General features: G+C 39.1%; 1 protein-coding gene across 5 annotated transcripts in view; it reads right to left on the reverse strand.

Moving 5' to 3' along the window:
• Positions 1-25,434, reverse strand: part of ITPR2 (inositol 1,4,5-trisphosphate receptor type 2) — a 289,774-nt gene that overhangs the window by 72,977 nt on the left and 191,363 nt on the right. For all 5 annotated transcript variants that reach the window (XM_074826452.1, XM_074826451.1, XM_074826450.1 and 2 more), the window contains 8 exons: positions 16,756-16,864; positions 14,942-15,129; positions 13,452-13,635; positions 12,609-12,865; positions 11,495-11,695; positions 9,455-9,565; positions 4,281-4,376; positions 2,956-3,075 (listed from right to left, as the gene is read on the reverse strand). In XM_074826452.1, coding sequence (XP_074682553.1) covers positions 2,956-3,075; positions 4,281-4,376; positions 9,455-9,565; positions 11,495-11,695; positions 12,609-12,865; positions 13,452-13,635; positions 14,942-15,129; positions 16,756-16,864 — 1,266 coding nt within the window. The remainder of the gene's footprint in view (positions 1-2,955; positions 3,076-4,280; positions 4,377-9,454; positions 9,566-11,494; positions 11,696-12,608; positions 12,866-13,451; positions 13,636-14,941; positions 15,130-16,755; positions 16,865-25,434) is intronic.

Consider the following 25,434-nt stretch of genomic DNA (forward strand, 5'->3'; position numbering starts at 1 on the left):
GACTACTGTAAGAAATTAGCAATGTCAAGTTCAAGGCTTGGCTCTGAGCATGACATTTGAACAATACAAAGAAAACAGAATCTCCTCCGTGAATTTTCAAGAGAATTGTGAATGCTCTCTATCTAGCAATAATAGGCTTATTTTTCCAGGATGTGAACTCAAGCACCAGTTTGAGTCACTCCTCCACAAGCGGCTGTAGAAGAGCTACATCTGAAAGGGGTCCCTACCCCAAAGCCAGGCTGCAGAGCTGGGGTGCAGCTCAGGGTAGTTCCTCATGGATAAGTCAGTTCTGCTTTCTCTCAGTGGTGCTCCCTTCTCCTCCCTGCTCATAGTATGTCAAATGGGAAAAGTGAGGAGCAGCAGTGTCCAGACAGCCTGAAGTCAGTGCAGGGGAAGCAGCACAGCTATGGCACATGGCAGGCTGGAGGAAGATGAAGAAATTAAGGAAAGAAAAGAGAGGACAGAGAAACATGTGGAAGAGACGTGGTAACTGTCATGACATGGCATATTTAACAGTCAGTGTCTCACCATCATGTCCCAGGCTGCTGTGCCCACACACCTCTGTGGTATGCACAGTATACAGTATAATAATATACACTATACAAGTATGCACATGCACTTGGATATGTGTGCCTGCATATGCATTTGGGATCGGGGTTGGGAGGCTGTAAAGGAGATTTAGTAACAGAAATCTCAGCCTTGCTTGTGACATATTTCTATGCACTTTGGGTCAAACATTTACAAGAATGCCTTTTGCTTCTGGTAAAATCAACCACAGGAAGGGCAAGGAAGGATGTAGTGGTGGCAAAATGCAGAACCCACCATTGCCCTGAAGAGTGCAACGACAAAAACTGAAAGTCTGAGCTCCCCAAAATAAACTGTCTGTGTTTGAGGGCTGTAACAGCAAAAAGAGGAACTCTTGGTCTTGATTCTGCTATTACAGAGGGACCAAAAAGCTGTAAGTAGAGCAAGTGGTCACAAGCAAGTGTCAGGAAAGCAACTGAAGAGCCACACTGGTTGTATAAAAAAATAAGTCAGATGAACTGTGAAACTGTAAGGAGCACAACAAAGAAATATTATGTAAATCAGGTCAGCTAAGCCAAGCGGAAGGCCCAGGCCCAGGCACCAAAAATCCACAGCAAAGCATAACACGGTGTTTGGAGAGTGGAGCCAGCAAAGGAACCTGGCAACAATGGCCTTACTGAGACGGGACGATGCTCGTATCCTGCCCATCCCAGTGGGAGCAAAAGGGCACACATGGAACGAGTTTGGGGTCAAAGATCAGCAGTCCTGTGCCAAGAATCATAGCTTTTCATTATCAGAGGGAAGAGAAAGGCCCCAAATTGCCTGCCCTTCCATTGCTTTGTTTTCATACAGGGCTTGACATGGGTGCACAGCTATTGCAAACACACACACATACTGTGTTACAGAAATGCAAGAAAAGGAAAACAGTCCTTTTTTTTTGTAAAAAGATGGATATTTTTACAGCGTACAGAGCAATCACACCATTTAATTCTACAGAACAGGAAGGAGCTCAGTAAATTGCTGTAAAAATATTCAGCCTTATGCAACCAAAATGTCGACTATGGATCAGGTTTGGAATAGCTGTGGAGTGGTATCATGGACCTCCCCAGCACCCTGAATATGTAGCTAGGGACAGAGCTTAATCTACACCTCAGCTAGCTAGTGTACCTTGGTAGTGACCTCTTTTGTAAAATGACCCCAGCAGTCACTTCATATATAGTTTTAGACCTATATTCTACTCCCCCAAACTTATTTTCCATTGTCACAAACCCCATTAAGTCATTTAACACAAGCTGTAAGCAGAAGACATAAAATAACATTTTGATTTGGCAGGCATTTAAATTTTCATTATAAGCATTCATACAAGGAGCAAATAGTCACACAAGGTATGAAGCTACAAATGCTTTCTAAAAATTCTATCATCTTTGATGGTTATTTTATGTACAGTCCTACATACAGCACAAGAGTAGAACATGGTCAACACAACAACAACATAATAACAAAACTGACTTATTTAAATATGCTGCAAGCACATGAGCATAACTCAGTAACTGTTTTTTCATTCCTTGTTTGAAAGAAACATTGCATAATACTACTGTAACTATAGATTGCTTTTTTTCTTTTTCTATTGAGTATTCAATTCCTAACAATACTTAATAAGCATAATGAATGTAGAACACTCCCTATCCCCATCTGTTTATTTCTTCTTACTTAGTAAAAAGATTTTTTTTTAAATTTGGCCCTTATATGAAATACCAAATGCTATAATTTATAATATAATCAAGAAATATGCGGTCTTTACTTTTTTAATTTAAAAAATATTTTCAACAGTCTCAACATAATTGAAAGATAAACTATTTTTGATACCAAATGCTCTGAAGAATTAATATCGCATCAAATAAAAACCTTCAGTGCACATTCTACCTTTACCAGTAGATAAGCAAAAGTGATCAGAAAAAGCTTGAGGGCATTACAACATAATTCGAAAGGAGAAAACAGTAAAAAGGCCCAACTATTCTTATTGGCTAACTAATATATCTAAAATAATAGGAATCTTCTCAATTCAAGTTCATTTGGTATCACAACTGAAGTTAGTATTTAAAATACACAATAATGACATCATGATTTATGATTTGATTGATGAGCTGTTAATGCTAAAAGAAGACAAAGCTAAGTGAACATTAACCATTTTGCTCTACATTGTTATTTCACACAAATAGAGCCTACCAAATCTCGTAGAGTGCCTACACATACAGTGAGACTGCTTGCTTGTCGTACTCTCAGCAACCTTCCATATAAAGTCATGTTGTACACAAACATGAGCCAGAAATCACAAGATGGAAAAACTACCCTTTTTGATCAGACACGTTTTTTGTGGAGTTTAACCACGTAACACTTCTCTGGAAGCAATCACACACAAATAAGACATACCTGATGTGCCAAAATATAGATGTTATGGCCAACATCTTTTGGGGAGATGCCATCATCTCCGTTCTCCTCCTCATGGTCACATTCGAGGCCTTGGTTATATGCATTCTTCATCACATCCACCTGTAACACAAACACAACCAGGAAGAGATGAAGTAAATGTCATTCTTGGTGAAAAAGCACACTGTGTCTGAACACACTCGCTTTGCTCAGCTCAAGCCTGGATGGGTGTCCTGCAGTTCTGCAAGAAGAGAGAGCAGTCTGAGAAACACTTTCTGATAAAGACAAGCTTGAAGTATTTGTGAAGCTCCAAACTGCTACCTTTCTCATTAGAAAAACTGTAATCCTGAGAAAGGAACAGGAATGCTGAGCCTTTGTGAGCACATATTTTCACAAATGCTTTTAAAGACAGATCTACAGATACGGCAGGTAGTGCTGTGCGGCACTGAGAGTGCAGCCATGATCTCCCTCTGGGCTAGAGCAGGCTGCAATGTCACTCAGCGTTCTCCAAACAGTTTAGCAGCAAAAAAAAAACCAAAACCTAAACCAAAAAGGAAAGGAAGATACAGATCTGGGCAGGATGCTGGGGAAATTCAAAAATACTCAGAAGCCTTTTACAGGACCAATGGGGGAGGGAAATCCTCCATTCCCCGTGCAGGTCTTGATCCTGCAGTTGTACCTTAGGGATGGCCTCATCGTGCTGGTATGGCACCTTAGCGGTGACGCCCTGAAACCTGCAGGCCACTGGGCTCTGCCTAAGGGCAGGGCTGATGCCCACAGATCTCCCCACAAAACAGGTTTTTCAGTCACTGCTGTTACATGGTCAGCTGGATTAGAAACAGTTTCTCCAGATTTCCAACTTATTTAAAATTCCTAGAGACCTACACAAGCATCACAGTTGTTCCAAAATACAGCAACAACTGTTTGTAACTCTCTTTGTTCATGAGACACATATATATAACATACATATATTTTATATATGTCTACACACACGTTTCTGTTAGCACTGTTTCACAAACTGTACAAGCTTAATTTGCCAGCCCCTCACAAAGTGTACTTGAAGACAGTCTACCAGAGTATGATAATTTAGTTAGTAAACAATTACAGAAAAGTGCTCGGAACTGATAAAAATAATGAAGTCGTAAAGACTGAAATCATGCATGCTTGATCTTTTTAAAGTACTTTTTGTGAATTAGTACTGTACTGATACATTGTGACACTATATGCTGCCAACACTTTTCATCTTAGATGCAGATAATTTTAAAAATGTTTTAATGACAGATTTTTTTTCAGCCAAAAGATTTATGAATATGCAGAAGTTTTCTCACCAGTTCCCTTGGTCTCATGTTGAAAAGGATTCTTTCTGCATTCTCGCTGTCATGCCTGCTTTCCATAATAGCCAGCAAAAGCTTGGAGGCATTGTTCTAGAGAAACAAAACCACGTTAATGCAAATTTAAAAATCTATTTCATGGATTAACGACCCTTGCATTTGTTTTAATTGAGATTACGAGGACCACTTTTTTAGTGGACAAGATTTTAAACAACTCACATCTTTTATTTTACTGACATATTTAATAGGGTTTCTCTCCCATTTTAATGTCAGTGTACTGTAAGGCTAACTAACCCTGCATGTTATATTGGAAGAAGTATTTTAAATATTGAAAAATAGTTGACTTAAATACAGAACCTTGTTCTATACTTGCACAAGAACTCCCATTTCCTTTTCTTATTGCCCACCTAGCAATTTTTCACAGAATCACAGAATGATCTAGGTTGGAAAAGACCTTGAAGATCATCCAGTCCAACCATTAACCTCACACTGACCGTTCTCAACTACACCATATCCCTCAGCACTATGTCAACCCGACTCTTAAACACCTCCAGGGATGGGGACTCCACCCCTGCCCTGGGCAGCCCATTCCAACGCCTAACAACCCCTTCTGGAAAGAAATACTTCGTAATATCCAGTCTAATCCATGGCTTTCTGTTAAAACAATACTCAACAGAGGTAATTACAAAATGTATTACCTGAAAGGTTTCACCATTCAGGCAGGTTTCCTTCCCTTTTGTTTTTTTATAAAGTCTGACAGGTTATTATTTGAAAGGCTATAAAATAAACTGTTTTCATACATTCCTAGAATTTTGTTTCACTACCAAATATTCCTGGGGGAACATATGAAGATATTCTTTACTTTGTCAAGCGGCTGCTTTTCACCGAGACCTCTCCCAAGGATTAAATAGCATGAGCTTTAGCAGCAGTAACCCAGTAGTGCCTTAGACTAGTGCCAGAGACCTGTCCGACTTCCAGTTAAATCAGCTGCTGTGAACAGGAAAGGAAGAATGGTTTTGGAGGTTTGACTGCTTTCTGGCAGAGCATGGCTGCCTTGGTTCACCTGCCACAGCATAGCCTCATCATCCTCTGTTACAGACTGAGCTGTGTGAATACTTGGAAGTAGACTGCAGTCCCATGATACAGGTAGGGGCCAGTAAAATTCTCAACCCACCGTAAAACCTCTTTCTCAGCTGCTTATTGCCAGACATCAGCAATTCAAACCGAATTTTTTTGCAGCAAGGGTGTGCCTCAGGTAATTAGTATGGCTAATTTTTGAAGAAAAGATTTCAGCAGCTTTTGGGACCAAGGCAAAAAGAAAGATGTTATTTTCTGGATGTTCAAGCAACTTCTGTTTTAAGCAGCCTTTTTATCTCCAGGTTTTGATAGCAGAGCTGAAAATCTGCATCACTAGAGGCCAAGATGACACAATCATGCAAGTTGTAGTCCCCAGGGAATCCCAGCTGAATTTGTCCAACTCATAAGCCTGTTTTTTAATTACGATTTGAATACTATACTGCAGAAACTTGTTGGAATTCTACAGCTAAAAGCCCTCAGAGTTTCTTCTTGGTGGCCACAGAATCACAACAAAATCATGCAAGTTGGATCACAAAATCCCACATTTGGGGCTCTCTTTTGCACTGATCTTTCAGCAGTCCAACCCCCTGCTCAAAATAGGTTGCTCAGGGCTGTGTCAAGATGAGGTTTGAATGTCTCTAACTGGAGGACTGGAGGATTAGAAGTCAGCAGCAGAAGGAAGGAGAAGATGAAAGGTCAGATGAATAGAATGAGGATTTATGCATGACAGGGGAACGACCTTCTGGGAGAGGAGGTTGGGAGTTGAGTGAGAAGCCAGGAGAGAGGAGACTGGGCTTGCCAACACAAGGATGAGATAAAGAACAATGGATGAGAAGAAAAGACCGGACTGGGACCGGCTAAAGGAGAACAGGACTCCGTATGGATTTTTCCATAGCTCCCCTTTCCTTTTGCTCCAGAATCAAACCAGCATCATCCAAAGATCTAATCATACTCTTTACCTCGCAACGTACATTGCAAAAGTTTAACATGCACAGTGAATGAGACCAGGTGGAGGGAAAGGACAGCATTTTAAGACAGCTGACAGGGTGCTGCTCTGAGAAACTGGATGCTCCCTTTTCTGCTGCAGTTTTCCCTTACAGTGGTGACCAAGTCAGTTGCGGTAGCATCAGCAGAATCTCAAACTAAGGAGAAGGGAAGGGGGCAAGACAGGCTGTGGGGTAGCTTGAGAAGGAAGGGGAAGAAACAATGGAGTCTATGCACCAGTCTACTCACTTATGATTGAGGAGGACTTTAAAGCTATTTCCCAGTGCAGACAAACCTGGGGATGGAGAGAGGCCTGCTGCAGCTTCCAGGAAGTGAGGAAAAGTAGAGAGTTGGTAGGACTTTGTGTGATCAACAGCCAGCTTCTTGTCACTGACTCTGCAAAAGTAGCACGCCATAGCCTAGAATTACAGCAGGCAGGCACATCCTCCATTTTTTTTTCTCTCTGATCACTTGCACCTGACATTGAGATGCTCATTTGACTACCTGTTCCTCATTTTCTGCATGCTTTGAGACCCTAGGATCTGATTTCCATTCCCAGATATCAATGAGGAAAAGAGGTCCACTACTTGGAAAATACAGTATAAAGTTCTTCATAACACATTAGTACTGCGAAAAATCAGTTCCCAGGTGCTACAAACAGGACAGCCCAAAGTACTTCTGGCATTCATTTCTCTTTACTTGGGTTCCCATCTCATCTTATTTGTGTCACTCCTCATAAGAATTTTGGAAAAATAAATTAACCTGTGAAACAATTAGATAAAGCAGAATAAGGTGCTATGAGAAAAGCCAAACATACACTCGCATTAGACTCTCTCTACCCTTAGACTGACAATGTCTCTTCATCCTGCCACTATAAAAAGTGGCAGATATTGAGGTCATACTGTGTGCCAGGACTTAAATGCTGGTCAGTAAGGAAGGTCAGGGGGTCATACTCAAAATAACGAGGCAGAACAGAACATTGGCCATCTGTGCACTCAGTGAACACTGTCTACCCTGCTCACTAAATGATTTGGGAGTCCCGTGGAAAATATAATCCATGAAGATGTAATTAAATACCACATCACAAACTATATGCAAAACAAGCTAAATTAAGATGGCACAGGAAAATATAATTCTGAATTTCCTTTGCTTTGGTTGGGGGGTATGAGTTCAACGTATAATGTTCCCCAAAAACAGTGTCTGAGCTTGTTTGCATATGTAAGCATGCCTATACACTTTGTATTCTGTATTTGCACTGCAAAATTTATGTATTTGCAACTTAAGAGTCGCCTATGAACACTGACAGATTGTCAATGTTAAACATTACCTGATAAACTCAGTGCTATGTGTTTATTTCTATGTGTTGCCACTCAAAAGAAAAGCTGGTTCTTCTTAGTTTGGATCTAATTCTTGACAGCACATCTGGCCCAGCACTGTGTCCAGTTCCGGGCTCCCCAGCGAGAAAGATAGGGGCTTACTGGAACGAGTCCAGTAAAAAGCCACAAAGATGATTAAGGGAAAGGAGCATTTTACATACAATGAGCAGCTGAGATGGCACTGTTCAGCCTGAAGAAGAGAGGGATCAGAGGGAACTTATCAATGTGATAAATACCTGATAGGAAGGAATGAAGAAGAGGGAGTCAGAGTCCTCTCAGCAGTGCCCAGTAAGACGACAACAAGCAATGTACACAAGAAACACATTAAATTCCATCTGAACACAAGAAAACACTTTTTTACCATGAGAGTGATCAAACACTGGAATAGGTTTCCCAGATGGATTGTGGAGTCCAACCGTACATGATCCTGGGAAACCTGCTTTAGCTGACCCTGCTTGAGCAGGGGGGGTTGGACAAGATGTCCTCAAGATGTCACTTCTACCCTTAATGACTCTGTGATTCTGTAAAATCAGAATCATTTCCATAGTTTGAACCTTTGGTATCATTCACCACAATTTTTGCTATTTAACTAAAAGTAAGGCATATATAGCCTCCTGTGAACAGGGTCAAACTGGTCCTTGCAACAATGTCTCTAAACTCCATTTTTGGTTATTACATAGAAAAGATGTTCTACAAGCATTTGCTAGCTTCATGATAACAGCAAATCAAAATGGCACTGGAGTTACTGTATCTAGGTCTTTATACAGAATGAAATGTGGACTTCAAAAGAACTGTCTGCATGTTCAAAGTTAAACAGCTGCTTAACTGTTTGCTTGAGGGGGGCCTGAATTACATTGCCATTCAAAAATGTAATTACAGTTATTAAAATCATGTGTAAAGCACTGTTGATTCAATGTTTCACTGTACATGATATATAGCTACATTAATTATTTTATTAGACATCCAACATTGCCAATATGATGCAATACAGCTACCACAAAGTATTTGCTGGTTTTGAGGAGGAAACAGACCATTTGCAATGGAAATACTTCATTCGGAAGGCAAGAAAAGGCAATAACCCAAGGCTCCTCCTGAACAAGTTCTACCCTACTTGGCAGACAGTATAGCTGCAGAGCTTCCCTCTGCATCCAATGGCACACAGACTGAAGAAACTCATCTACGAGCCTATCCAACTCTCCACAGAATACAAAACATAATTGCAAGCCCTCCCACTCTACTCTTTGTGCTCCCCCTCAGTGGACACTGAGAAGGGAAATAAAATACAATCTACTTTCACCTTGTTTTCAACTTTATTTGACATTACAGGTCATCTGATATATTATTCTTTTTTCACAACGTCTCCTTCTCAAGCAATTTTTTGAGAGTTCAGTACACACAGAGAATGCCTGACATGTTACATTTCTGCACAGTGTTGCTATTTATCAGTTCTGTGAGATTTTATGCCCACGATATAGACTCTTCATGCTAGGACTTTTTAAAAAAAAGCTGAGGGCACACTCCCAAACACAACAGGGGGTCAAAAGGTCTATGGTAGAGGGCCTGATAAGGATTCAGAAGATGAGCTGAATTCATCTGCAACATTTGTTTTCACAGGCTGCTGAGTATATTATGCTACGGTAAGATTAAGTAAATGTCAGGATGCCTAGAGCTCTTGCATAGGTATGTCTCCTATTATTACTCAAATTTAAATTAAAAAAATTACATTTACTGTACCTTTAGCTGAAGCACCAAGTCCATGCAGTATTTGCCGAGAGGGTTTATGTCATTCAAGATGAGTGCAATTATAATATCAATCCCATTAGATTCATGGGTGGCTATACAAGTCTGCAAAATAAGAGAAGGGAGTTGGGGCCAGGGGGAGAGGGAGGGAAGAAGGGGGAAAAACAGGGAGATGGGACAGGCAGAGAGAGGGAGAGAGAGAATGTGCACATCAGCAAATTTCCAAAACAAGGGCCCTGAACTTGAAAGACCTTGTGACAATAATGAATCTCCCAGGCAAAGCAGAACAGTCTGAAAACGTGTCACGAGAGGTGCTGAGGGAGACTTGTGTAGCACAGAACTAACCCCAACACCGCCAGTAGTGAAGTACACAACTGGAAAAAAGGTGGTGCGTATGCTTGCAGTGAATCATGCAGGGTTTGGCACCAAGTGTTACGAGTTACAGACAGCAGCCCACAGGAGCACTGCCAGATTCAGCTGAACGCATATGCAGAGACATAAAAAACATGCTTGAATCTAGGCACAATCGAAATTGCACACTCAAATTCTTAATTTGCATTCAGCAATCAGCATTAATATCGCTGTTATAGAATGAATTGTTTGTGAAGATTAAGGTTTTCTACATGCATCTGGACATGTCCTGAACAGAAGGACATTTCTGGACATGGAATCCAAAACTGTCATTATGACCAACAGTACTTCCCAAACGCTTTTACAGCTGGAGTCCTGGACCTTCTAAGCCTTGTAAATAAGTGTCAGTTATACAAAAGCCTATGGTATATTTTCTTCTAATGGGTTTATAGGACAATAGGAAAGGAAAAGTTTTCCAGAAAGAGAGAGTGAAAAAATGAAAATGACAATGTGGAGCATTTGCCTCTGAAATACACAGAATTAAACTTGAAGTTGGTGTAAGCAAGCATAACTCAACTCCTGAGTCACTTCCCAGCAGATAGGTCTAAGTAATAAAGTGTAACTAATCATTCCTTTCCACTATCAGTGTTCCTCCAGTGCTCCTCAAGTAAACCTGCTGGAGAACACATTAACTTGAAACATATTTTTTTTCATTCCCAGCCCTGTAATTATTTTTTTTGGATGCTTTGCTCATTCATTAGTGGATCAAATATGACTGTTTAAAATTTAGTCCACTAAAGAATTTTTGTTTGTTTGTTCTTAAAATATTAAGTAAAGGCAGTTGATTACCAGCAATGGCCATAATAGCACTTTACACTTCATTTGTGCACATTAATGAAGTAGCATTAATATCGCATGTATTTCTTCAACTCTTTCTAGCATCAAGAATAGATTGCCTCTGTAATTTCACTCACCGCAATTTCCCCATTTCTAATCCACAGTAAAAATTCTGCAATTTCATCCATTGTGACAACTTCACTACAGTTCTCTTCAGATCAAGTATAGCAGCATGTAACTACATTCTTTAGCTTTCTATACTGCCTCAGCACAGCACTAAAGAGACATCTAACAAGTCACAGCTATGACTTTAAAAGACTGCATCAAGCAAGGCACAGATTAGAAGCATGGTCTTCAGTCTCATCCATTTCACTGCTGATATCATAATTAAAGACGCTGCTAGGTAGTATAGCAGGCTAGTAAGTTAAATTTTGTGGCATTTATGTGAATTAAGGAAAGTACATGTTACAACCTATATAAACACCAGCAAAGGCAAAATATATGAAAATGAAGAAAACAAGATTGTGTTTGCAATGTACTTTCATAACTGCAACTCAAAATCCAGTCTCACAAAGTGAGGTTTAAGCCATGACCTAAGACACTGAACTCTCTCCAAAAGGACTGGAAACCCTCCACATAATCAGACATACTACAGGAAGAGTCTATTTTGAGTTCTGACTTAAAACGATTGCTCAGGCCTTATGAAAGCTTGAAATATGTTAAGTCTAGTCATAACAGTTACAAGTGAATTTATGTTATTAAGAACACTGAAGGGTTTATGATAAGCACACAGATACCATACATTCAGGTATACTCTTCTGCATCCAGAAGTTATTTGAGTCCTACCTGGTTTTCATGGCATGGACCTTGGCAATATTCAGTCAAGCTTTCCAGCGTCTGGTTCACAAGAGCCACATTCCTTTCATTGATGTAAAGGCCCAGTAAGCCCAGCCCACCTGTCGTGCTTCCACAGATACAGTCCAAAAACTGAAGGGTCTCACAAACAAGGTTGTAATTGGTTTTATTGTTCTGATGTCTTAAAAAGTTCTGGTGGGTGGAGAAAAGTATCACCAGAAAAAAAAGAGAGAGAGTTAGAATCAAGCCAAACACAGTCTTTTTTCACAAAAATATTGAAGGGTACAATTTACAACCATATGACCACTGTACCTTAGGTACTGAAGTACACTGCACTGTAGGAAATACATTACACCTTAGCACAGCAGTTGAGAACTATTATCTGAGTAAATCAGTAGAGAAAGACGGGCTCAGGAGTGAACTTTGCAAACATCTGCACTGGCATTAACTGTCTTATATATGTCCAGTGTACCTGCCCCCATTCATCTATTATGACCCTTCTCTTGGAAGCTTGTTGCCCCACAGCTGAGCAGGTTTGGTGCACATTATGACCACTCCTTGGCAGTGTCAGCGCAGAACGGTAACTTAGCTCAAACCACCCCCAACACTGCTTTAAGGGAGGCTGCTGGACACAGCACTGAGGTACATTTGCAGAAAATTCATTTTGCAAAGGTTGCTATGGGGACAGTAATTTCTACCAGGGAAACTGATAGCAGGGACACATCATAATACCTAGGGAATCATAATACCTAGGGAAAAGAGCAGTACTCAAACTTTGCCCAGAAACTTCCTGTGATCTTCAAGCCTGTGGTAAATGATCCACCATTTGTGCACAGAAACCATACTAACAGGGACATTTAGACACTGCTCAATTCCATGTGGCTATGCTGCGGACCCCAAGCAATTCTGAGGACATAAACATGAGCTCAATCAGAGCGTGCAAGTGGTTCTTGAAAAGGGTTATTTTATCCCTTGAACCAAAAGAAGAACAACATTTTAGACACCCCTATTCTGTAACAGGAGCCAGGCACAGGCATGTTTTTCTTTCTTTATGAATTTCCAGCTCCTGTAATACTTCTTTTGGAGCTCAGCTCAAAGAGTTTACCTGGAGCTCTCGGTTGTGGTTCTCGCACAGCAGCTGAAGAAATCTCAGTATTGGCTGCATGATTGCAATGGCAGGGCTTATGATTGTTTCCTCTGTGGACTTCTCTTCTGCATTTGCAGCATCTGTTCCTGAGCCCATAAGATCTATTTCTGGGTCCATTTCTCTTCTATACACAGAGTAAGCCTTGGACGTTGCAGAAGATGCTTCTGTTAACTGTCCTTTCATACCCTCTTTCAGATGCAGGGTTGAATCCTTTACTGAAAAGAAGATAATTTTCCTTCATTTTTTAAACTCTTTCTCCTCGTTTGATTAAACAATAAGAAAACAATAATAATGAATGAAACTTTTTCTTTGTTGGTGCCTAACTTTTCGAAGACCTCTAGGCAACTTACAAATAATATCAAAGCAACATTCATGCAGGGATAGCATGTTCCAAATAAACCACAAACCAGAGTGAAACAGAACATTAAAACAAAAAGCCCTACTATTTCTCTCCCATATCCAATAAATGATGAGAACAATGGAAGGACCACAGGGTGGGAAACCAGTTCCTGCGTTTGCTCTTGTGAAATAGCCCCATTAGCAGCAGCCTCTACTTCTGCTTCTCTAAAAATATGGTTCTATATCTTCTATCGGTGTAAACTGGCATAGCTTCACTGATTTCATCAAAGCTAATTCCTTGTAACCAGCTTAAGAGATGGCCTATAATTTAGAGAAAAACAGGCAAAAGATGCAAATTAGCAATGATTAATATTAAAGCTTATTGATCAACGCAGCATAGTATCAGAAGTGCAGTTTGAATATAATGCACTTGTCCCCTCTTTTACATGGGTACCTTCTTACCTCTCTTTTTTGGAACAGATATGGTTAGGTCACTATCATCATCTTTCTTTTTGCTCCCCAAATCAACAGTGTTCACTGTCACTGTCGATCGTATCTCCTGCTGAGCAGCTTTCATGCGGTCATACAGGACTTTAAAAAATTTTTCTGACTTTTTTTGCTCCTTCAGTTGCTGGTAAGTCGAATACTGCAAAAAATTCATTCTTTAGATATCAATCTTGTAAGGAAGAAATACAAACATACACTATTTTTTGTGAAACAAGTGAATAATTACTTAACTTAATAGAAAAAATGCTGCCCACTGCCTGACCAGTTCTTTCACAAAGTGATATGCAAGGCTGGTAAAAAAGATTGATGACAACATTTTTAAATTTGGATAAAATGGTGAACACTGCTGTTTAAAATCTTTAAAATGTCACAATATTACACTTGAAGTTAAATTACTTTGTGACACTCTTCATTTCTCCATGCATTCTGGAGTTATAATATTCTATCTACAAATAATAGTGAAAAGTAATTGTTACTTTGTAACAACAAGAGAAAGCATGAAACATCTAACATGTAATATTATAACTTAGATTATACACATTTTTTGTGCTTCAGACAGAATTGGAATTCATATTTTAGGTTGTTAAGTCCAGTCCCATAGTATTAGCGTCAAGCAGGCTGAGTACCATTTTCAACAGTTTACAAACTACCTTAAAGTAAAAGCTTTTTACAGCCCTAACAATTCATTTTAGAAAACTGCAACAAAATCTCACTTCTTTAACATTTTCTGGACACTCTGTAAGGGTCACAGATCATGTTATTCTTTTTACAGAATAAAGATACAGGATGAGATTCCTCTCATTTAACTTTTATAGTCTCGCAATGAGGTTTAAATTGGTTATTTAGGCTCCCTTCACAGGCAATGATGTGATATGGGGAAATGCAGGGAGTGATTCATACCATCTCTTATGATAATTGCTGATCATAGAGTAAGAATAAACAATAATTTGGCCAAAGATGGGTGAGAAGGATATTATGCACAAAAACTAGAATCTGTAGTTTAAAGCAGTTATTTTCTATGGACTGGGATATTGGTCTTCTCAAATGGCCAGTTTTTCTCTCTTTGAAGACTTTGATAAATGTCCCTAAATGTTTCTAGAAAATAATTTAATTTTATTACTATTATAAACTTGAAAGTATTGTAATTTTTAATTTTACAAGAGAGATATGAAATAACTAGAGATAATGCTTATATGGCAAAGACCAGACTAAAAGAATCACTGTACTACACATAAAAGGACAGCTGAAAAATGTTTTCTTCTACTGAAGTGTTTAAACTATGAGATACTGCATAATAACAGGGCATAATTACATTTCTATTATAGCGATACATATTATAGTGATAAACTTTTCACAGAACTCACAGAACAAAAGGTTCTTTTTATTTGTCTCCAGACTACATGCATTTGAAAATCAATATGTGAATAAGTGAATGAAATAAGTACCTGTGTTTGCGTATTTCCACCTTCAAGCAATGCAATACCAAGCAAAATGCCTTCTGAGAAAATTCGGTCATTTTTGGTGTTTACTATAACATCTATGACTAGTTCTGATGCACCTTCTTTATCCAGAAGGCACTGAATATCGAATATGGTTATTCCAGACTTATCCAAGTCTTGTGCTGAAAATCCACCTGCAAATTAGACGTACCATTCATGTTTGTTTCACATATGTATATGAAAATGAATCTACTGGTAATAATAATTTATCTTATGCACACAACAGCAATGTAATAAATTTAAATTTGAAATTCTGTTTCAGGTAAAATTCCCCTTGATACAAACAAGATTTTTGTGTGAAATTGCAGTGTTGGACTCTAAGAATAAGAGATTAAAACAAAACCCCAAACCACTGTTCTGTCATGATATTCAGACAACAAAGAAGTTGGAAATGACACTGATTTGTCCACCAAACCTCTTTTTAATTCCACTGCTGCACGTGCTAAACTGTGTATATGGTCAGTACTCTGAGACCACTTTTAAATCTGCTTTTCAATCTCGGGGCCTAATCTATACAAAGATTGTGTACTGGTAAATCCACTCTGGTTACAGGTATGACCTTCCAGCTGAACATTTTGCCAATATAACTCCTAGACCATTAACATCACGATGATGTTCTTTAAGAACAGAGACTTTAGTTGATCCAAATTAAAGGTGCGGTTTTAAGGAATTTTGTTAAATTGTATTAGCTCATTAAACCAACCATTTTTTATTTTCATAGATTATCATCTTTCCTGCTATACTTACGTTTATACAGATGTAACTGCATCTACTTCATTAGGAAAAAATGGTACTGCTTTAATCAGTCAGTACTGCTTTAAGCTGGTTAAAATTGTTCAGACTTTGTTTGTGATGAAGCCATAAACACACTTTTTAGAGTGAGAACTAAAAAAATAGTAAATCTTTACTTTCCTCTTTGTTAGGGAGCAAAATTTGGTGTACAGGATATTAAGACTGTAAACACTTCCAGTGTCTCCACTGAAATAGTCAAGGAGGATCAGTTGGGTAACATTTGGAAACACTCACAAATCTGGGCATGCCTTTAATATATGCTGAAAATGCAATGGCTCTATACCTAGCTTCTACCTCATTTCCTACGACATACATTATTTTGGGTTTTCTTAGAAACTACCCAACAGTAACTTCTTGTGGCTTCTATAACAGAATCATATGAAAAATTAGGTTATAAGGGACCTACAGAGATCATCTACTCAAACTTCCTCCTCAGGGTAGCTAGATCAGGCTGGTCAGAGACGTGTCTGGTAAACTTGTAACAATAACTGACACGTTCTGCAGCCTCTGGCAGCAATCTGTTCCATTGCCTAGCCAGTATTTTTGCAAGAAGCTCTTCCTTATATCTTATTTTTCTCATATATCAATAAAGGATCTGGAATTTCTAAAAAATGTTTAGTTTCCAGAAACAGAAACATCTTTATTCAAATGTTTTGTGCTTTGCTGAATTTCTGGATGTGGATTTACTGGCAAATTAAAACGGTGTTACCAATTGAAACTGAATTCAATGATTGACTGGGGGACATGGGGAAAGTCCCTACTTTGGTACCGCCAACTGCACACCAGCCATCTGAGACAAGTGCATGCAACTTAAAAATAGGAAATGTCTGATACTACCTCTCTTCTAACTGGTTACAGAATGTGTTTGATTTATTTACCAACCGAATCCCTGGAGCACTTCCAATGTGTCTATTAGAAAAAATGGTGCTGCTAATTTTGTTCTCTTTAAATGATCTGTGTTGATTTACCTCCCACTTGTGCAGTTTTGCTGTAGCTGGCAGACAGAGGCCCATTCATACCACTTCCATATTCTCCTTTAAAGTAGCGATATAGGAGTATTTTCCTTAAAGTGTTGCCCTTTAAGAGAAAGATAAAAATAGAAGAAATCAGTGTTGTGGCCAATTTCCTTTGTTTGAAAAGCAAGCTGTTTAACATAGATACATAATTTATTAGGTCCTTCCATTATAATTAGTAAGCATACAAATAATAAAGTCCAGAAAACAAACATCTAATGGTCTTATCTAACAAATCTCACGGGAAGAGTTCTAAAATACTGTTGTATAAACTTTCTTTGAAGTTTCTTTTAAACTTATTGATTAGAAATCAAATACCTCCACCTCAATAATTTTACTGGCTATCTGTAAGATGTGTGTATTGAAACAAGTTCTACAAAGAGTCAATGCTCCACAGCAGTGTGTCTGTGCCCCACCCTGCCATGGTAGTACTTTCTTGCTATTTTCTGCAGCTGAGTACTATCGCTCCCTTTTCTTTGATCTCAGATAATCCAGCTAATCATCTGAAAGAAGCCACATCACATGAAATATTAAAACAGAGATATGACATTTGATAGAATAGCTTAAAAAGCATTCTCTGTATCTCCTTGTTCCTTTACTTCCAAAACCACAACCAGTCAAAATTTGCATGCAGCTCTCTGATGATCTTCCCTTTCATTTTGCATATGTTCTGCAACACAAGAGACATTGAATTAAGAGTGGGGGTACCAATTACTTGGCATTTTTATTTTGCCATCAGTCTGCTAGGAACACCTGCAGTCAACACTCAATTTTACAGAGGCAGTAGGTGACACAACAACTGTAGGTATATGAGTAAGCTAAGATTTTAAAATGAAAAAAGTACGGCGAGGTCTCTGATGATTACCACAAAAGGGGAAAAATTGTTCATTTCAATTCAATAGCTTGGCAGTAAAATGGGATGACTTCTTCCTTACTTCCTTACTCACCTAGCAGTTTCAATGAAAAACAGTTCTTACAAATACGTGCACCAGAAGCAGTCTCAGTACTTACCACCTCACCAGCACCTGCATATTAGTACAGCAGTCAACTTTTCAATCAAAACATCTCTGTGGCCACCACAGACAGCAAGCAGTGGGGAAGTAAGTCCCAGAAACACCTCAAGAAGCACTATGCATGCTCCCACTTCTCTGTTAACTTAGCAGTATTTCCAAGAGCAACCACATGCCACGGTGGGGCTTCACTGCTTCATGGACCTCAAGGACAATGGGCTTGCCCACCTAAACAAGTGTCAGAATGCAGTATTCTGTATGTGTAGCCTAATGACACAAAACAACCATTCTTTCCTAGTTCCTGTATTTTGATGTTTTCATTTGCTAATAGTCTATACAGAGTTCCCTCAAACAGCCAAGGAAAGTGCAAAGCCTATAGTAAAATATCAAAAGCCATAAATACAATGGCTGCAAGAAAAATAAAAGGAATCACCTACACATCTGCTGTGCCATGGAATTTATTAGGTGCATTTAACTTAAGCCAGTGTGCTCTATGCTGCAGAGGAAGACAAAGATTCAGAAGTTTCTGAGGACCTCACACAGAGACAGATTCTTTCCCAGCCTCGTTTGTGATGAGGTTTAACCCTGCGTGCGTGGACAAGGTACACTAACCAAGCTTGTAAGAGATTTTGAGATGGCTAAGAGCACCAGCTTCTCCTGCTCAACATCCTGTTTCTAGCTGTGACCAAACTCCAGTGTCTCAAGAGGAAAGTGAACCTCATTTTTCACATCTCCTGAAGAAGCCAAAAATATTATTGAAGAGGAAGAAGTTCCCACCAGAACTGAGAAACACGGACTAAGAACCAGGGTAAAGTCCTTTGCAAACTCTCTCAGGCATATTTATCACAGAATCATAAAATTGTGTAACGCAAATAGGACCATAGAGCAGAAACCCTTCCTAACTCCAGACTAGGACCCAATCCAGAACAGGCACTGAATTGAGACAAGATCTTTTAATCAGAAAGGCTGGCATTTGCCATAACACTTGATTAACCACTCAGCCTGAGGCAACATCCTCAACCAGCAATCTATGCAGTTTGTTGATGACTAACAGAGTGCCATGGTAAATTACAAAAACAGTCACAGTGGAGTCACGGGAAGAAACACAAAAAAACCCATCTATATAGTTAAGAACAATACCCGTGGTCACAAGCTTTATTGTTCAATCAAAACAGTCTTTATTTTATCAGGAAGAATGTTTAAGACCATGAAATAGCATTTGACTAATAAATAAATTGAATGATTTAGCACTTGGGTCTTATTGCCTGGAAGCGAGTAACTGTTGGCACATCTCAGATCTTCTTCCTGACTTGTTACCTTCAAAGACACCAGAAGGAGCAGTGATTCAAAGATGCTTCTCCAGCTGGCTATGGAACAGGGAATCCTGCTACACCATATCCAAACTAAGGCATAGACTTCACTTCTTGTTACAAGGAGCAAGTCTTAATTATTAGGATTCCTGCTTTCTCTCACTCCCTCTCTCAACCTCCCACGAATCCAGACAACACTTACAGTTGTTAGAAGCTGAAGTGTCAAAAATCAAGGACACTGTGTTTGAAAAGCAGGAATGTGTTAGAACCTCTGCTTTGCCTGATGGCTGTGCCAAAAACACACCCTCAGACTCAGACCACATATTTGCAAGCTCAGGATCTTCATCCCCTTTGTGATGACCTTGGGCAACCACACGACTTTGCTGAGTCTTGTGAAATTAGCTGCTACTACAAAGAGCAGAAGAGCCCAGCAGTATGAACCAGCATGTAACTGTGTGAGGCATCACACTAGAAAATGCTGGAAAGACCCTGCTTCCAGAAAAAGTGCTGATCTTGCTGGTGTAGGTGTCTGGGTATGCTTTTATGGGAATGCCAAAAAGCATCGTCAAGAACAGCCCCATCATAGGGATGAGACAACCTGCTGCCAGGGTGAGACAGTCATGACACTGATGTCCATGTAAATGGTTTCCTAACTTACTACAGCCACAAAATTAATATTACCCAAAAGCAAATGATCACAGCAGTAGCATGAATAAGCAGTATGCAGTAACTATTACTGATACTCATGTTACTGAAGCAGAGGCCAAAAATAAAAGCATACCAGGCAGCACAGTGCTATCTTCCCCAACTAGGTTTCTACATGTGGCAGAAGTCCCGACCTTCCAAGCTGAACCTCTCCTCCACTGGCTACAATACACTTTCTTTTATACCTCTTATTAGGGTATGGAAGTGGCATGTAAACATCACTCAGCTGACTGCAATCCTTCTGTAATGGCTAGAACATTGTATAGCTTTGAAAAAAAAACCAATGAAACATAACAGTCTTATTGTTACCCATGAATACCACTGTATTGTCTCTAACAAAAGCTAGGATAAAGACTGAGGACACAAGAAAGTAACAACTGGTTATTGTTGCCGCAGTTTTAAATAGCTAGGGATTGACAGACAAAAGTTTCCAATAGGGAAAAATTATTCCAATAGGAACATGTAGACACAAACAAATTACGTTTTCTCAGTTTGTATTTTGTTATACTAGTTGGTCTTTAAACTTGATTTAAATGCCTTAATACAATGGTTTATTCACTTTCCTTCTCCAAGCCTGCAAAAGGCTGGTTCCACATACGGATGGGGTGTTTCATGCAGGGAAGCAATGCCTGAGAGGAGTATGTAAGGCTTATTGTGGAAACCTGCATCAGCACCAGTTCACTGTATAACACTGCCAAAAATTACTTGTCCTGTCTTATTGGCTTGGTTTCGGCTGAGATGATAGAGCTAATCTTTTCTTCTTAGTAGCTAGAATAGTGCTATATTTTGGATTTGCACACTTCTTAAGGAATTTGAATTATATTTGTGATGTTCAGAAGGCTGAACTAGATGATCTGATAATCTCTTCTGCTTTTCACTCTACTTTAAAATTATGAAGTGGAAATGCTCAGATTATCAGTGATAAAACAGAAAAGGCAGCCACGTCCAACACATATTTCTACGATACAGCGGATGACGTTGTGAGTATATTTCAACATTAAACCAGGAGGATGCATGAAAATTAGGCATGTTAAATCTTCAGATTTGAATAACTTCCAGACAAGTACAAAAGAGAAGCTGGCTGGGATCTCTGGTGAACTAATACAGGTTTTCAGAGTTTGGAACAGATACAATATCCCAGAGAACTGGAGATATCTAATGTGCAATGATACGCTTAAAAAGAGTATGTGAGTACATTTGATACTTTTTACTGGACAAATCTACTGCAACTTTACAAATATACTGCAGTGAGTTTGATATCAATTCTGGGAAGAACAAAGGAATGACTGATTCTGAGCTCCATTAACACAAAATTAAAGGAAGCTACTATAAACCAATGGCAGTGTTGCAGTTTGAGTCCAGAGGGCAACTGAGTACCATGCAGCTGCTCACTGACCCCTTCCCCCCCCCCCCCCCCCCCCCCCCCCCACAAGTGCTGGGAGGGAGAAAATAAAGGAAAAGGCTTGGGAGTTGAGATAAGGATAGGAAGGGATGACTCATCCATTATGGTCACAGGCAAAAGTCGGACTCATTAGGGGAAGAAAAAAGAACATCAATTTAATTCAGACACTAACCACAGCAACACTTAACAGACAGAGTAGGACAGTGAGAAGCATTACCACATCTTAAAAACACCTTCCCTTCCTCCCAGGCTCAGCTTTGCTCCTGATTTCTCTACCTCCTCTCAGATTACCCTTCTTAAATATGTTACCTGCAGAGGCACAGCCACCACCGCTAATTGGCTTGGCCTTGGCCAGAGATGGGTCTGACTTGGAGCCAGGGAGCTTCGAGAAGCTTCTCACAGAGGCCAGCACTGTAGCCCCCTCCCCCGCTACCAAAAACACCGCCACACACACAAACCCAGCACAGGCTGTTAAAATACTGGCATGTCTTGTAATAATTGCCTCAATATGGGTTTAAGAAAAATAGAGCTTTTCAAATTTGTGAAGATTGTCTTCTGGTTTTGCTAATAATGAAAATATCACTCTGGTAAAGTTTGATAAACTGGTGGTGTGACACAATCCTGTTTACAGGATTGCAATCCTTATTTACAATTAAGTAATCCCACAAGGATAGTTATCAAATGGCTTAACACCTAAGTGACTGACAGAATTCAACATACAATTTAAAGCAAGAAATCATAAATGACTGTATGAGCTTCTAATGGGCAACCTCATGGAGCATTTATTGTCTGCCTGATCTTCTTTCACTGAAATGTAAGAATACAGAAAATAATTATTAATAATGTTTAGAAAGGACACAAGAAGAAAAGGGGATGAGGTCAAGTCACAAATAAAAATCTAGGCATCATTTATTAAACTAACCTGAAGCAAACAATATGAGCCTCATTATGTCCAAACTGCTGTACATCTAATTATAGATGTAATAACAATAAAATGCAGAACACCAAAAAATGAAGGACTCTGTTCTAGGAGGCCATGACCCTGGGGAAGAATGGAAGGTCTCGGGGAAAAATCAGTGGAGTAACAACTCCCCAGATCACATGATTCTGGAAAGGATAACAAGAGCTATTATGTAGAATTCGGGAGACTCTTACTTACCCACATGCAGGGGCACGTTACTGTAGGAATACTGCATCACAAAGTTGGTGCCCACAATTCAAGAAGAATGCTGACAAATTGGATTAGGTTTGGAGAAGCTCCACGAGAGTGATTAGAGAATAAGACACACCTTCTCATCATAAATTCAAGGCTTTCAATCCACTGAGCTTATCAGTCTAAACATGAACTACATGAACTCTGTTTCTGACTTTCTACATGAGAAATCTGGTAATGGATTACTTCAGTCTACAAGATAAAGGTGTAAGATGCACTGGTGAGAAGCTGAAGACAGAGAAATTCAGCTAGAAAAGAGGTAGAGGCAGCTGGGTTATTCAGTTTGTGGGTTATGAATTTTATTTTATGTAACAGTAATGGCATTTAGCTATTGGAACAGCTTAAGAAGAGGTGTGATAGTCTCTATTGCTGGCAGTTACTAAATCACGACTAGGTGGCTTCTCAGACAGAAACTATTTGAAGATCTTGCGGTCTACATTAGGAGAACAAGCTGGGTGACAAAAATATGTCATCTCACATAATCTATGAAGACATCATGCCATCTTTTCCTGTAGTAAATATAGATGAGGTTAGAAGCCTGACTTTCTATGAAGGCTGTTTAAAAACCACCTAATTCTACATGTTTCTTCTCATAATTTATAAACAAAATGTCTATTCTGCTTGGTCTGAGTGTCTGTTTCAGGATGATTTTTTTTGTTTTTCACCCATTTTCAAACTATTTGGTTCCCTTATTTCCCGTGGAGACAAAACATGGTAAGAGAAGTTTTGTGCAAGTGGCTTCTGTGAAGATACCATGCATGGAAGTTTTATAACTGTTTAAATAACAATTCAACCCGCCCTTGAAATGTAAGAGGGCACAGACATCTTGTCATCTCAAAAATGGATCAACTGAGGCACACAGCTACCACACGTGCAGTGTTGCACAAGCACAAACTTGGAAGAGAGCCCCAGAGTATTGACTCCTACTTTGTCCACAAAGTGGAAAATTTCTGTCTTCATAATGCCAGCAACTTCCAGGGGGATTGTGAGTTGGGGGTGGGGTGGTGTTGGTGTTTGTTTTGGGGAATTGTTTGCTTGCTTTTACCTAGAGTGAGCTTTTTCCTGGTTTTGATCTTTTTGCAACAAGATGTTTTCATAGCCAACTTATAGCTAAAACTGAAATATTTTCACCAATAAAATATTACACCCAACAGCAGAATTATTTGCACACTGGGATGATTATTCACCCCAGGGAAAAAGCACTTTTAAATATGAGATTGGGTCCAGCTGGTGTCCAGCTTCGCTTCCACTAAAATCAATGGGAGACATGCCAGCGACTCCAGTAGAAGGAGCACACACGTAGTTTGCCTGGCAAAAGTTTTTATAAAACTCTAAAAACAAAAAAAACACCCAAATATGCACCAGACTTCATGACACAGTTCTCCTAGGAGAGCAGAACTGGCCACCCACACCTCTCAGCTGTCTCTCATTAGGCAGAGACACCCCACATTCTAAATGTGCCATCGTTCAATCCTACAAAAATCCGGTATTAGTCCCACTCATCTTAATACAAATGGCTTACATCACAAATGCTAACTGATAAACCTGAGGTTGTAACTAGTGCAGAGATTCACTAATAAGTTCAGATAATATAAAGCACAACGCTTCTCTAAAACCAAACTACAGTGCTTTAAAAAAGTAGTTCATTTTTTTTAGCAGTCTTTTAATCCTTTGAAGTTTCAGGTTCCAGAGAAAGATGGAAGCTTAAGTGCCAAAATATTGCAAAACAAATGCTATTGCCAGTCTATTTTCAATATGGATAGTGAAAAGAATACTGAACATATTGCAAGAAAACCAGTTTTTGCCGGGTAACTGTCCAATTTTGCACCCTGAAGAAACTCAGGAAAGTGTCATTTTAAAAGAATGATTTTTTTTGGCAGTATCTCTAAAAATTGTCTCTACTATGAATACAGCAGGAGAGAAAAACTGTTTGGATTAGCGAAAACCTCAGCATTGGGGCATTCAGACTTAGACTGAAAAGAAAGCATTTTTAAAATACAGTTTGCTTTTGTGTATTATAAAATTTTACTATCGGCCTGTAAAATATTACTAGCTGTCAAATGTTCATTTTTTTGACCAAATATAAGGTCTCTACATATGTATAAATACATTTGTATATATAGAACACTCTTTGTTGTGGGCAAATATTATTGTTAATATCTGTCACTTGTCCTGTTGCTCATTTGGTTGCACCGTTTCCATCTGGAGTCACAAATTGTGCACTTATGAAACAGATCATGATTGCACCTATGTAATTTTTCCTTTGCAACTTTCTCCAGTACAAGACAAAGCATTGAGATGCACAATAACGCAAGTTCTCCACCACTGAAAGAAAACAATGTATGATTTGATTACGATTATTCAGAAGCATTTATGACTGCACCATCAATAGATATTGTAGAAAAAGACCAGATCTGAAAAGCATAATTTTCAAATACTAAAATTATCTAACTCTTATGCTGCAGGGGGTAAACTTTCAAAGTGATGTACAGGGAGTTATGCACACAAATCCTATTATTTGTTAACAGGACTTCTGTGTGGAACTCCCCATGCTCTGCAAGAAAAAAATTACTCCTAAGTGTCCTAATGTGAATATTTACCAAAATAGACACTTAATTTTCAGACACATACTTATGAGCACTACTGTGCTTCGATGTTTTAAGAGCAATTTGAAACAGGTAGCTAGGGACAAATAAAAATGGCCAAATAGTATTTTCATTACAACATTCTGTTTCACCGTGTTGCTATTATGTTGAACTTTAAAGCCAAAGCATTACAGATACCTGATTTACTAGATAAGGGATGCACTGCAAACGTACTGCCTGCATTAGATACGCTAGGATCTTCACTTGTTGGCTCAGGATTTTCAAAGTGGCTCTGGAGGCACTTCTGTATTTCAGTTTTCACCTGTTCATTTTTACCCACCACCAGCTCCACTGATTTCTTGACTTCATCATTGTCTACCAGTAAAGACTGATGAAGACACTTCAGATA

The sequence above is a fragment of the Strix aluco genome, chromosome 5 (assembly GCF_031877795.1).
Source record: "Strix aluco isolate bStrAlu1 chromosome 5, bStrAlu1.hap1, whole genome shotgun sequence".
NCBI lineage: Eukaryota > Metazoa > Chordata > Aves > Strigiformes > Strigidae > Strix > Strix aluco.